Genomic DNA, 14,478 nt, shown 5'->3' with positions numbered 1-14,478 from the left:
ATGCAGTTGATAGACATACCGATATTCGAGCAGGAGAATGGTCTAGCAATTAACGTTTACGGTGCTATGGACCAAACAATAGTGCCGCTGGTGCTGTCAAAGAACAAAGGAGAGCGCATACACCTCTTCTACTATGGTGGGCATTACTCCTGGGTGAAGCATGTCAGCAGGCTCTTCTACAGACATACGAAGCACAAAGGTAAGAAGTACTTCTGCGATTGCTGCTTGTTGTCGTTTACCAGCCCCAAGGCGCTAAAGGCGCATGGTGAGATATGTCGCGGAGTCGAAGAGGTGGTGCAAAGTATCCAAATGCCTGTGGATAAGGAGCTATCCTACTCAGATCATCAGAAGCAGATGCAGGTGCCTTACGTGATTTACGCGGACTTCGAAGCGCTGATTACCAAAGAAGAGCACAGAAGTGGTGCCACGGATAAGCTGTGGTTGCACGAGGTGTGCTCCTTTGGGTACATAGTTGTCAGATCTGACGGAAACGCCGACCCCCCTGTGATCTACCGCGGTAAGGATGCAGCGAAGAAGTTCCTAGAAGCCCTGCGCGAAGAGGAGGAGATCATCAGGGAGAAGCTAAAGCGCCGAAAGAAGATGGTATTCACCAAGGAGAACCAGGATGCCTTTGCAAAGGCGAAGAGATGTCACGTCTGCCAGCAAACACTCTTGCAGTTTGGAAGGCAGGCTCAAAAGGCGTGGGACGGGGATGGGAAATACCTAGGAGAAGCGCATTTTAAATGCGGTAAGTACGCCAGGAAGGGTGAAAAGCCAGATAAGCCCTCCACCCACTGCTTCCACTGCCACAAGGCCTTCGTAGAGGATTTCTACGTGGACAAGGTGATAGATTACTGCCCTGTAACGAGTATATACAGGGGAGCAGCCCACTGGAGGTGCAACACACGCGTAGATCCAGAGATGGAGATTCCTGTCTTCTTCCATAACCTTAGGGGTTATGACAGCCACCTGCTGCTGCAGGGGAAGGACGGGTCGGAGGTCAAATACATCCCCAAAAACAAAGAGCGGTACATTTCCGTACCCGTAGGCAAGCTGAAGTTTGTAGATTCGCAGCAGTTCATGGCAGACTCCTTAGCTAATTTGGTCAGGTACAACACGGAATTCCCCATCTCCAGTCAATATGGAGCAGAAAGGAAGGGGGTGTACCCCTACGAGTACATGAGCAGCTGGGAGAAGTTCAAGGAGCCGCTACCTCCAAAGAAAGCATTCTACAGTACTTTGACTGAATCAGGCATAAAGGATGATGAATACCAGCATGCCTTAGACGTGTGGGAGAAGCACTCCTGTGAGAATATGGGGGACTACCATGACATTTATCTGAGATCCGATGTCGTGCTATTAGCAGACGTCTTCAGAGCTTCAGAAAGATGGCGCTGGAGTACTATGGGTTGGACCCAGCGAATTTCTACGCGGCTCCCGGGCTTAGCTGGAGCGCTTTGCTAAAGAAGACGAATGCGCAGCTGGACCTGCTTACGGAGTACGACATGTACCGATTTATGGAAGATGGTATCCTCGGTGGCGTCTGCGGCCCTAGCAGAAGCTACGCGAAGGCAAACAACCCCGCGGTGAAGTACGACCCCAACGAGCCCACGTCATACATACTTTACCTTGATGCTAATAACCTTTATGGTTGGGCGATGTCGCAATACTTACCAGTTCGCGACTTCGAGTGGGACAAGGTAAGGTCGCAAGACTTCTACATGCGCGTGGGTAAGGAAGACGACAAGGGGTACATCCTGGAAGTGGATTTGGAATACCCCGCGCATCTGCATGACTCACACAACGAGTTCCCCTTAGCACCAGAAGCGATAGAGATACCCTTTGAGCAGCTGAGTCCGCTGCAGAAGGAGGTGTGTCCCCGCTACAAACCATACAGGAAGCTCACCATGAACTTAATGAACAAAAAGAAGTACGTGGTGCATTACCGCAACCTGCAGTTCTACGTTAGACACGGTATGCGGATAACCAAAATACACAGAGTCCTGAAGTTCACGCAGGAGCCATGGATGCGCAGCTACATCAACTTTAACACGCAAAAGAGGACGCAGGCTAAGAATGACTTTGAGAAGAACCTCTTTAAGCTGATGAACAACAGCGTGTTTGGAAAGACCATGGAGAACATCCGTAAGAGGGTCAGCATAAAGATAGCCAGCACAAAAGAGGAAGCTGAGGCGTACGTGTCACAGCCAGGTTTCGTCAGGTACGTAGAAATGCTGAACTTCTACGTAATTCACATGAAGAAGGCAAACCTGTTCCTTAACAAACCCGTATACACGGGCTTTACGGTGTTAGACCTGTCCAAGTTGCTCATGTACGAGTTCTACTACTACAAGCTAAAGCCAAATTACGGTGATAGGTGTAGGCTGCTGTACACGGATACGGACTCTTTGATACTAGAAGTGCTTACGGAAGACGTCTACGAGGACTGCGTAGCGGACATTGACGAGTACGACACCAGTGAATACCCCAAAGACCACTTCCTTTACTCCCCGAAGAACAAGAAGGTGATAGGTAAGATGAAAGACGAGATGAAGGGGAAGCCCATAGTCGAATACGTGGGACTAAAGCCAAAGATGTACAGCGTACTGAAGCTTGACGGGGTAGATAAGAAAGCCAAAGGTGTAAAAAAGTACGTAGTCAAGAAGGACATAACCCACGATCTTTAATTAAAGGTCTTAAAGACCCGGAAGGAGCAAAGACATAAGATGAATAGCCTGCGCAGCTATGGTCATCAGATACATAACATCACCCAGGAGAAGGTGTCCCTATCGGCATTTGACGGCAAGAGGTGGATGTGTGATGATGGTATCCATACTATGGCATTCGGACATCACACAATAAGCAGTTCTTCTTTGACGAACCCACGCGCGGGACCATCATGAAGATAATACAAGATGGGCTGACCCTTCTTAGCTATTACACTTTGGATCTGGTAAGTTTCCAAAGACCAATTAGGATCCGTAGCTCTTTTGGATCCTCCTTCTAATTTGCCCGGCCCATAGAGATATCAAACCGCGACATCGCCTATTCTTTTTTCCTAAGGGAAGACCGCCCTTAAACTTCTGACGTAGGACTTGTGTTCCACGTGTTTCTTTTTTATGGCATCCTTGGGTTTCATTCCCGTAGCCCTGGCCTCCTCGTTGTTCAAGGCCGCGATGACCTGGGGGAGCCTCTGAGTCCATTCCCTGTTGCGCTTGGAGGGATCTTCCAGCTCTTTCCAATACTGGTATCCAAAGAGGCGCTCGGCCAGGGTCTTATTGAATCTCTCGACGATGCTCTGATCCCTGTGATACTCAGCTTTGGCTCTCCTAATCTTAGTGCTGTGGTCTTTCAGGGTCTTGGTAACCACGCCCATGAACTCTGTCCCCGCATCCACTTGCAGCAGCTTAGGCCATTTCAAAACGCGCTTATAAATCCTACTTAGGGCTTCTGCGACTTCCCCAGAATCCTTGCTGGTTATGGGTTCGGCGTCCTTGTATCTGCTTGCGATGTCAACTACGGTCAAAGCGTATCTATAGGTCTTTTTTTTCACCTTGTCGTGCGGTAAGAAAAGCAAATCCGCCTGATGAGCTTCATTGGGGGCATTTACGGTAAAGCTAGGCCTGGGAATGTACTTGGGCACGGGAAGATAAACCTGCCAGAGGGTTTGTTTTTTTAGCCAATTCTTAGCCGTTTCTTCTGATACCCTGGCCGCGGCTGCAAGTTTCTTGATAGCTGACGTTCCTCTCCAATAGCCTTTAGGCCCATAGTAAATCCTCTTGAGTTTGTTCTCTACGCGGGGCATTATATGAATTCCAAGACGAGATTGATCTTTCGCCCGTTGAAGTCCACCGTCTCTCCGTCCACTTTAATGGTGATGTTTATGCTTTCTACCAATTCGCAAGGCAAGTCATAGCTCAAAGAAATGGGAGCGTATTCTACCAGGTCAAATGGATTGCCCTTGGGTGGAAACTTGCACATTAGATTACTGATTACTTCATTGAAGTATGAGCTTACTAGGTTGCAACGGACTTCGTAGTTAGCGGGAACTTTCCATTTCACATCATATGTACTGCCGCTATTTATCGTGGCACTAGTAAGGCCCAGGAGTTTTACCAATGGACTGCCCTTTAGATTGGCGCTCCCACTATCTTACTTGAATGTCATTTCATGGGGTAATCCTGTGGCAAGAGTATATCCATGCTTTGCTAGTTCCTTAGCTAGTGTCATAGGGGTGTAATAGGAATCTGGTAACTTTGGCTTTTGGGCATTCACAACGACATAGCCATTGATTAAATTATACCAAGAATTGTACAAAGAGCAACTTATGAGCCGAACCTTATGGGCTTTGATGGGGGGATTCAAATAAGTGGTAAAGTTATTTTTGTCGCTTTCCAAAAAGACGATCATTATATTAGATACGCTATGGCGGCACCTCCGGCCAGACCTGCGATACCAACGAAGACCAGCTCGCTATCTTTTTGTTTCTTAGAAGGCTGGTAGTAATTCTTAAACTGGGGCTTTTTTAGCCTAAACTCTGGGTGTGTTTGCGCATAAAGCTTAACAGCGTAGTCCGTATTTTCAAAGTTCTTGTCTGCCTGCATCTTGTCCGCGTAGTTCTTGTCCAACCAATCCCTGTAAGCTTGTCTTTTTTCATTCCAAGCTGCCACATCCCTTTGATACTTTTCCAGGGCTAAGGCGTGTCTCTTTCTTTCAGCAGCGCCACTATGATCGCCTCTGACTAATCTATTCAAATACTGACCACCATAATTAGCTCCAGTAAATGCTAAAGCTGCGATAACACCACCTGCAACCACGCTAACCATGCTTATATGTTAGGAAGGTAATTTTCCTTCTGCAGATAGTCCTTAAGGGCAATGCTGCCCGCTACTACGCCGGTCATCTTGACGTAGCTCATCAGGCTTTTGCTTGGATCTTCGGTTAGGTCTTCCTTGAGTGCCTTCTTACCTACCCAACCAATACCCGCGAGAATAGAAGTAATGATAGCTGCTTCTTCAACAGTTTTCATCAATGTGGACGACATGATATTGCAAAGTGAGAAGGTTATTCCATTTCGGGTATTCTACTTTTTGGGGATGCAGGTGACACTGGTACATGATGTTGCACCGCAGTTTTATTATTTGCGGCTTTCCACTGAAAGTAGAGACTGCCTGCGGCCAAAGCGACTCCTAAGGCGCCAATGACATACCCCGGATTGACGTATGAGTCTTCCTTTTCTTCTTCTTTTCTTTCCTTCTTGGCCTTATTCTTCCTGTTCATTTCAACGAGTTTTTTACCCGCAGCCACCCTGCCCGGAGATTTGGGCTTGGTAATTTTGGTATCTTCTACGGGGGCCTTTTCTGGTTGCTGTTCGGTGTCACTCATCCTATATTAAGGGACTTGATGACTTGATAAGTAACTTGACAACGACCTGGGAATGACTTGCCTAAGTACTTACGGACGACTTGCCTAAGTACTTAGGATGACTTGTCTAAGTACTTAGGATGACTTGACTAAGTCCCGTGGATGACTTGACTAAGTACTTGTGGTGACTTGACCAGGTTTTTGGGGGGACTTGCCCTCGACTTCAGTAAGTGCCCGGGTAAGTACCCTTTCGACTTCTCTGTCCTTCTTAAAGTCCTTCCAAGACATCGTAAGTTCCTTCAAGTCGACATGCTGAGCTACGTGGAGTGCCGCAGAGGCGACTGCCATTAACTTACCACACTTCAAAGACAACCACCCGCAGGTTATCTTAAGTTCTTGGGATATGACATAATCACCTCTTATGTCCTTCTGTAGTTGCTCCACATCGTCTATGGGCAGTGCAAGTCCGAGCAATTTAGTTGCCAACTTAATTGCCGAGTCTGCCACGGCGTCGGTAGTCTTACTTGCAAGGCCAGCCTCATACCTCTTATGGAACTTCTTAACTTCCTCTTCTGACAACTTATTGACTTGCTCATGGGTAAGTTCCTTGCCTATCATTTCTTTGCACTTCCCAGATGACACAAGGACGTTAAGTTGTTCCTTAAGGTTACTTTCATCTATTTGCATAGGGACTTCATCTATGAGCTGCTCAATCTCCATATACATTAGGAATCATAGATTCCGACTTGATACGGAACCTCAAAGAGAAGATCATCTTGGAATGTTGGTGCGTTTTTAGATGCCGCATGTATTCATGCAGCTTTTCCTTGCTTATCTCACCGCCATAGTCGCTTAAAATGGTTTCCAGATCGCTTTTACTGGGTGTGTAAAAGACAACCAGTGAGCCTTTCCGCAGCCGGTAGGTCCTACTATGAGAGCATTACAAGGAACATGGTTCGGATCCATTGTATATAATGGAGCCCGTGGAAGCAGTCAAAGATATGGTCAGCATCGTAAAGAGGAAGTCGGACCTGGAAAGGACGGTGGAGATACAAGGGGATGAAATAGATCGGCTACGAGAGCGCGTAGGGGAGTTATACGAAGAAATGTGTGCCTCGAAGCGCGCAGAGAGGTTTGGCGCGCTGATAACCCTCGCAGTGTGGGTAAAGGAGTCCATTGCGGACTTTATGAGGTATCCTTTGTGATTCTTACTAGGTTTATAATATTCTTATTATATAATGGAGTGCGACGATTGCGGAAAGAAGTTCAGTACCAAGCAAATGTTAGGCTATCACCGTACCAAGGCGGTGTGTAAGAAGCCCCGGGAACCCATCTGCGAACATTGCTCAAAGAAGTTCAGCACGAAGCAGATGCTGCGCTATCACCTGCGTAATCGGGTTTGTCTGAAGGACATCTGCAAGTATTGCGGCGAAGACAAAACCAAGAGCGATTAGCATCAAGAAAGATGTAGGACGAAGTACGACCTCACAAACGTCGTTTGTTACGCGCACGGGGACCTGGCTTAGCGCTGCTGCAAGGAGGAGACCACAAAGAAGCTAATTCTGCGTAAGAAGGAGTTAGACGAGAACTTTGCTCTATTCGACGAGGGGGTACACTGGGAGGACAGGGAATATTGGGAGCAAGAATGCAACAGCTGTGGGTGTCCTAGGGAGGGCCAGCACATCCTGCAATGCTTAGCACCGCGCGTGAATCCAAAGACGTTCAAAGAATACATGGCTTGGATCTCTGACTGGAGGGGTTAAGGGTGTCATCTTAGGAATTCCTGGGAATTATCTCAGGGATCCCTTTATTTTTATTACCTTTTCATTGCGAGGACCTGGAAACTATTCCAAGGAACCCCGTATTCTTATTAGGATTCTATTAAGTGGGTCGGAAAACTATTTCAGGGAGTCCTTTATTCTTATTACCTTCCTATTAAGTCCCAAAAACTATCTTAAGAAGTCTCATATTCTTATTAGGATCCTATTATGGTACCCTGGAAACTATTCTGAGGATCCCTTTATTCTTATTACCTTCCTATTAACTCCTCCGAAACTATTCTAAGGATCCCTTTATTCTTATTCCTATCCTATTAAGTATTTATTGGAAATCATTTCAAAAAAATCTTTGTTCTTATTATCTAATAATAGGATATGAATAAGAATACGAGACCACTTAGAATAGTTTCCGAGGTATAATAGGAAGGCAATAAGAATAAGGGTATCCTTGAAATAGTTTCCAGGTTCCCATAATAGAATCCTAATAAGAATAAGGGGATCCTCAGAACAGTTTCAGGTGAGTAATAGGAAGGTAATAAGAATAAAGGGATCCCCAAGATAGTTTCCAGGTTCCCATAATAGAATCCTAATAAGAATAAAGGGTTCCCCAAGATAGTTTCCCAACCCCTTAATAAGAATGATCGCGCAGCAGCATTCTTTGGGGGCATTAGTATATATGGACTGCATTACATGCGAACTATCAGCAGACTGCCTCGTGGCACCGAAGCCCAAACCAAGGAAGAGAGTCACCTTTGAACAGAAAAAATACGACTGCCTCCATTGCGGCAGTACCTTTGCAGAAGGAGCCTTTGTTGGGCATTGGTGCGCCGCCGACCCAAAGGCACACAGAACCATGGTTGACGCTAGCCATGCAAAGGAGACTCTGGCTCATACTTAGCTACATCGAACAACCACTTACCATCTATCTTACCATGACTCATAACATGGGTAACATCCTGCCCTTCGACGGCGTATCTTATCCTATCGGGCGCCCAAAGACCGTACGTCTTCCTTCTGTCCTTCAGTACCAGACGCAGACGGTCAATGTCTTCGAAGACACACCGGGGGTTAGGTCCCTCCAGTGCGTTTGCACCAGCTTCAGCGCATTGAATTTATCCTTGTTCATATATCCTATGGAATTTTTTATGGTGTATGTACAAAGTGCCCATGCTTCTGAACTTCTTACAGCAGTATTCGCAGGGCAGCCTAAGCCCCCGTGAATATTCTATGATGCTTCTGCAAATCTCATCGTAATCATTGCTGATCAGCACCTTGAAATTTTTTTTTTCGTAGTTGCGCAGGACCCTCTTTTGATCCTCAGACACTACCGCATTGCCTTTGGGTGTCTTTAGCTCCAAGCAGAAGTCATTGTACCTTACGTGGGCATTCAAGATCGTCAGATCCGGCTGCCCCCTTTGGTATCCTTTCTGCCAGCATTTGATTCTCTTGTCCGCGGTGTCCTGCAGTTCTCCTAAGCCAGCAACCACCAGCAGATCGGGGTAGTATTTTCTGATGTAATCTACTACTTTCTTGTGCAGATCGAACTCATGCTCTTTTTTGAACACTAGCTTGTTGGGGCTGTTAAAGCGCCGTTCTATTGCGTATCGACCCTCTTTGCGCAAAGCAGGCAAGACTTCCTCTAAGACCCACTCGCGGAATTCCTCTGCACGCGGCATCTTAGAGCTGAATATCAACTGATACAAGCCAGATTCGGATACGTACACGGAATGTGGGTGGCCGGCAGAAGGGAGGTGACTCGCCGCCAACCTTAGTTCACCCAGTCTTTTCTTGTATTTGCCTGAGACATGGACCTTGATTGCATCCTTAGGGTCTGCGAATTCCAACGCCAAAGCCAGCTCCTTTGCTTTAAAGTACAGGGCTTCGCCTTGCACTATGCATTGCGGTGTCGTGTCGTCTTTGCAGAAGTTGCGCAGCATGGTATATCTTGGAATATCATGGAATATTTTGACTTCAATACGCGACACTTTTGAGTTGGTTCATCTCCACGCTTAGCTGCGCGTCGCTTACGACAAAGATGTAGGCATTTATCTTGGCAGTGTCGCTGGCATGCTTGGTGCGCTTGATCTCCAGGGTAATCCCGTCCTGGGTATTTACCAGGCGCAAGCCCTGACCATGCATAGATTCATCATTGGTGGTGCGTATATCGATCCACAACGCATATTTATCCTTAAAGAACTCCTTTGGGGCAATTTGGTCACCAAACTTGCGTGCGACTTCCCGGTAAATGTCTTCGGGCTTTATCCCCTGGGAGTAGACCTTGTTGGGTACCCCGTCGATATTTACCCCCACGTTGGTGATGTTAGGGTTAAAGAACGCCTCAGAGTCCCGCAGTCCCGCTGCGTATGTCTTAGCAAACACCAGCATCAGCCCTGTTAAGTTGCGCCGTGGTATGTTGATGCCTTGGTTGATAACCTCTTCGACGTTGTTCGTGAAGCTAAAGGTCTTGTACATGACCACGTGGTCGTACAAGAATGCCTTCCCAGCACTGTACTCGGCGGTAGCGCTGCGGGCCAGCTCTTCGCTGCGCACCGTCTCGTACTGCAGCTCCAAGTTGGTGATAGAATAAGGATCCACCGCCCCGGAACTCACGTCCTTCCCCTGCAGGATGTTCGTGGTGTCGGCCAGGGTCACTTCGAACTGCAGTTCGCTCAACTGCCGTGGGTAGAAGGCCCCATGATTCGTGATCACCTCAAAATCCAGGGGTATGACGTACTTGGTACCATAGGCAGTCTTTATCTCGTCTTCTCCTGAGGCACCGGAGGTCCCACTTCTTACCTTGCGTACGGCGTCGCCGGCGATTCCTTGTTCTATCCGTTGAGTGTGGTCGAACGCGGTCAACCACAAGTCTTTGTAGGTGGTGTAGAGATCGTACCTGTTCAAGTCCAAGAGGGATTCCCCGGCGAATTTGACCCGCATCTTGTAAACCAAATTGCGACCTACATTGTTGACGACGTAACGCACATCTGCGGTATCAGGCTACACCGCTAGGTCAAACCTTAAAGCCAAGGTGCCAGGGACTAAGACTAGGTTATCCGTTAGGCGGGGCACGCCTACATACAAAGTCTCGCCGGGCTTTGCGCTGCTGGGGGTGAAGGTAACCCTATGAAAGGTGCGTTCTGCCTTTAGGCCGCCAACTTGCTTAGGTAGTACGTTGGGGTTTAACTTTGAGCTTATCATATATAATGGAAGAAACGGATTTTGGCCCCACCACCGAGGAAGGCCAAGTAGACATTAACGATGAAGAATACGAATCCTTGATCCCTAGCAACGACAAGGATCACGGGGCTTCTGGGAGAAGATGCGCCACAAATACGGCCCTACTAGGATCTGGGGTGCCGTGCGCGCCATGCGGGACAAATACCGCTCTAAGAACCCAGGGAAACCTATTCCGGAGTACATGAAGCTGCAGAACTTGGGCGTAAGGACCGAAGTACAAAGGGAGATCTTCGACAACGTGAGGGAACGATATCCGAACGTGAACCTGGCCTGTCTTGAGCTCCGATCGGGGGATAAGGGTCAGATTCAGGTCAAGCACTCGGGAAGAAACAAATGGTATGATCTCTATCAAAGAAGAGACCACAGGTAGGTCAATAATGCCCTCACGAAAGAGATTAAGGACGCCCTTGGACCCGCCAACCTGCTAGAAAGGCAAAGGGAAAACACAGAAGACGTCGGCGAATCCTTTGCAGCATTCACGCGCCTGGCACAGCGGCAGTAGGCGGGTGCTGAGGCAGTAAGGGAGCTCAAATACCTAAAGGAGGCGATGGAGGAAAGGGATGAGGAGTACATGAGGCAAAATAGGCTCCTCCTTGAATCCCACGGCAGGGAAAAGGCCGACTTGAAGCAGCGAATTAGCACGCTAATGCGCGAAAGAGACCAGGCCAGGCAAAGCTTTGACCGGCGTTTGATAGAATTGTCAAACCAGGACGTGGAGCTTGGCAGGTCAAAGGTTGCCCTGGATGCTGCTTTGGAGGAAAGGCGGCAGCTCAGCACGGAGATCAACACCAAGGAAGAGCAAATACGGCAGAGGGGGCAGGCCATCCAAGACCTGGAGGAGCAAATAGAGCGGCAGCAGGAGGTAATTAATGAGCAGTCCCGCTCCGAAGAGGAAAGGGAGGCGGCGCAAAGGGAATCAGAAACCCTTCAGGAGAGAGTCGCGGAATTGCGAACGCAAAAAGAAGGCTTGGAGCGAGAGTTAGGTTTTACCACCAAGGAAAAGATAAAAAGAGCCCTTATGAAGTATGGCATTCCGCTGGCATTCGTAGTTGCCATTTCAAGCGTGGTGGGTGTGATCCTGTCCGCGCTTAAGGCTACGGGCAATGGCGTAAGCAAGTTGGGCAAAGGACTAACGGATTTAGGGGGAAAAAAGGCAGCCGGCATTCCCGGGCTGCTGGGTTCTGTCGTTTCCTTTGCACTTAGGGCCGGCGGGGAACTATTAAAATTCGTGGACAACAACGTTTGGATATTAGTCGTTGCCGTGGGGGCTGTTCTTCTTAAGAAACGAAGTCGATGAAGGGGCCTTGGATTTTAAGAACTTCCTGTCTTTGGGATCGCTGCTTTCTTTCCGCGTTCTGGATCAAGGATAATGAAAGATAGTATTTGCGCCGCCCTGATAATTTGGGACTAGCGGAAGCACGCTCATAGTGGAAATGGGCTTATGGCTCCAAGCCGCGTCGGTAATATGGCTGCCCACGCCAATGCTAATTATCCTTGCGCTGCCCAGCGTCGACCCATCATTGCTACCATCATCAGGAAATATTTGTAACTTAGCATATTTACAATTAATTACCATATGAAACGTGACCAGCGTCAGATCTTCACCGCTAATTTTGCTTGGCTCCATCGAAAAGTGGGCCGCTCTTCTGCTGTTCGGGGAAGTTCGATAGGGAGGCAAAGGCTCGTCATTCTCATCGACGAGCCTAAACCCCACGTTCGCGCTCATTCCCGTGTTAATGCTAATGGTACAAATGACTAACGCAGGGCCTCCAACTTCAACCCACATCCCCATATCAAACCACTCATGCCTTGCGTACTCCTTCGCGTCTAAGTAGTGAACGTAATGCGTTTCACTTAAATGCGGATTCATATAATTTAAGAATCGCAGATTCTCACAGGCTTAACACTGTAAGAGTGCTGATGGTCGCGTGATTATAAGGTCGATCTCTTTGATCCTCTATGCTATTTATGCACGCCGACGCCGTGTCATCTACGCGTATTTGCAACTTTACCTTCCCATGGCAATCAGCAACCACGTGAAAAGTCCAAACCGAGAGATTTTCGGCGCTGGTGTCAGGCAGCTCTACTGAGAAATGCGTGTGCTCTCTGTTGTTTGTCTTCGCGCGCATGGGCTTCAATGCTCCATTGTCATCACAGAAGCGAAATCCTACGTTTGCATCGCTAACGGCTCCAAAAGAAAGACTGCATATTATCAGCTTCTTTCCTGAGTAGTTCAAGTTCACAGACATCCCCGTGACGTCCACCCAAGATGCTTGGGTGTATTATTTCTCGCCTGTGTAAGTCGTATAGACACAATCTACTCCAGCCACGTAGGGGTTGTTCATCGCCATATATAATAGCTCAGACCCATGCTTGCGGCGGCTAAGCCGGCCTTTAGTAAGTTATGGTCATATTCCTCAGGTATGGTCGGTAACGTGGGAACATGCTTTCGCTTGGACACAGGCTTGTCAACATGTTCTTTTTTTGGCGGGGATACAAAGTGTGGAGTCCCTTCAAAAGTGTCAGAGTTCACGTCATTCACCCCAAACTTCATATCCTTAGTAGCTCGTTGAAGTTTGTTGTTGTATCCTGAGCCGACATTCATGGATAAATTACTAGGCATTAACCAACAACCCGGGGCTACTGCATAGTCCAACCTTGCCTTAGAATTTTGTATAGCTAGCTGGTAACGCTGTACGCCCTTGCTAATGTCACCCTCCAAGATTGAACTTTCGAATAAGATCAAGGCTTCGGCTCGCGTCTCTTCTGCGGCGCCAGTATTTCCAATTATGCTAGATCGGGTGTTTACCTGAGCTCCAAGAACACAATACACGTAAGCTTCTATGCTACGATTCAGCCTAGCAAGACCGGCCCTAGTTAGTCCTAGTTAGTGTGAGTGAAAAAAGTGTCCCCAATTAGTGCGAAAGCGCTAGAACGACTAGACACTTAAATAAAAAGTGATTTATTTATTTTTTATTTATTTCCTTTACCTACTTTGGGTATAAAATTAAGATATTGCTTCGTTTGCTCGTCGTTGGTAATCTTGATAATCAATGGATCAGCTCCTGCATACTTGCCGCCCTCGTCTTTGAACAGAGGTCCGTCTCTAACTACCTTAGTGGTCTTAGCATTTGGTTCGAAGAAGGTGCTACTGTCGTACGTTACCTTATGATAACCCGTGTTCCATCGTAACTGCAATGCATGAACTTCCTTATCGCTTAGCACGTGTCCGCCAATACCCCAATAAGCCCAAACATGACCTAGACCATCGTTAGCACCGGCAGCGCATCTAAAGTCTTTTCCCACAACGCTGAACTCCTTGCAAAGTCTGTCATAGGCTGGAACATCGTATTTGTTATCTCTAGGATAAAACGCAGCATCTCCTGGCAATGCAGTAACGCCCATCTCATGCAGTATTCTTCTAACCGTGAAGTGAAAATGAAACATGAATATTGTATTCTTCATCAAGTTCGCACTTACACCGCAGCCGCTAGTGGCGCACCAAACCGCAAAGTTTAGTTGCTGCGGCCAGTATCGCATGTTAGGACCTCTCAACCATTCGCGAGATTCCTTAGCGGTGGTATGAACAATGGGAACGTCTTTGAAAATGTCTCGCACCTTAGCAACAAAGGAATGGTCGTTAGAAATCCGCATGTTCAACGTTAGGTCTAAGCTTGGGTGTTCATCAAATGGAACCGCAGGTATCGGATAGGTGCTAGTACCAAGCAATAATTCATTTGGCCAGCTGGGCTTAGCAGGCTTAGGTTTATGTTGTGGATGCTTCAGCTGAGAGTCTATCTGATCGACCAGCGTAGGTTTCAAATCCTCATTGCTGTACATCCTAGAGCCTTGGTAATAAATACCATCGGACCTGCGCTCAAACTTAGTAGGGTCTGCATGCGGAAACATTTTCCTGAAGGCCCTCCAATTTCAGTAGTCCCTGTTGTCATGATGTGGCCGCTCCTCGATGTCATTCCCAAAAGCGTCGTACATACTATATAATGGATGTTATACCAACTGCTCCGCAGTTGTATCCTGCCGTGCCTAACGAATTAAACGCTGAGAACTTTCGTCTGAATAAAGCAAATTTAATACTGTC

General features: G+C 47.6%; 1 protein-coding gene across 1 annotated transcript; it reads left to right on the top strand.

The window, feature by feature from the left end:
• LOC116300500 (uncharacterized) lies at nucleotides 1–1,464 on the top strand. The gene has a single exon (XM_031709377.2). It carries the CDS (start codon nucleotides 1–3, stop codon nucleotides 1,462–1,464), a length of 1,464 nt encoding a protein of 487 aa, XP_031565237.2.
• The last annotated feature ends 13,014 nt before the right edge of the window (nucleotides 1,465–14,478 follow it).

The sequence above is a fragment of the Actinia tenebrosa genome, unplaced genomic scaffold (genome assembly GCF_029948245.1).
Source record: "Actinia tenebrosa isolate PJP-AT-01 unplaced genomic scaffold, QUT_ActTen_1.0 PGA_scaffold5__44_contigs__length_20552954, whole genome shotgun sequence".
Taxonomy (NCBI): Eukaryota; Metazoa; Cnidaria; class Anthozoa; order Actiniaria; family Actiniidae; genus Actinia; species Actinia tenebrosa.
Note: the sequence above shows the minus strand (reverse complement) of the source record. Positions and strands in the feature narration are given on the sequence as shown.

Bases quoted from the DNA above. Each gene is read 5' to 3' on its own strand.
- LOC116300500 (XM_031709377.2), top strand. From the start codon at position 1: ATGCAGTTGATAGACATACCGATATTCGAGCAGGAGAATGGTCTAGCA.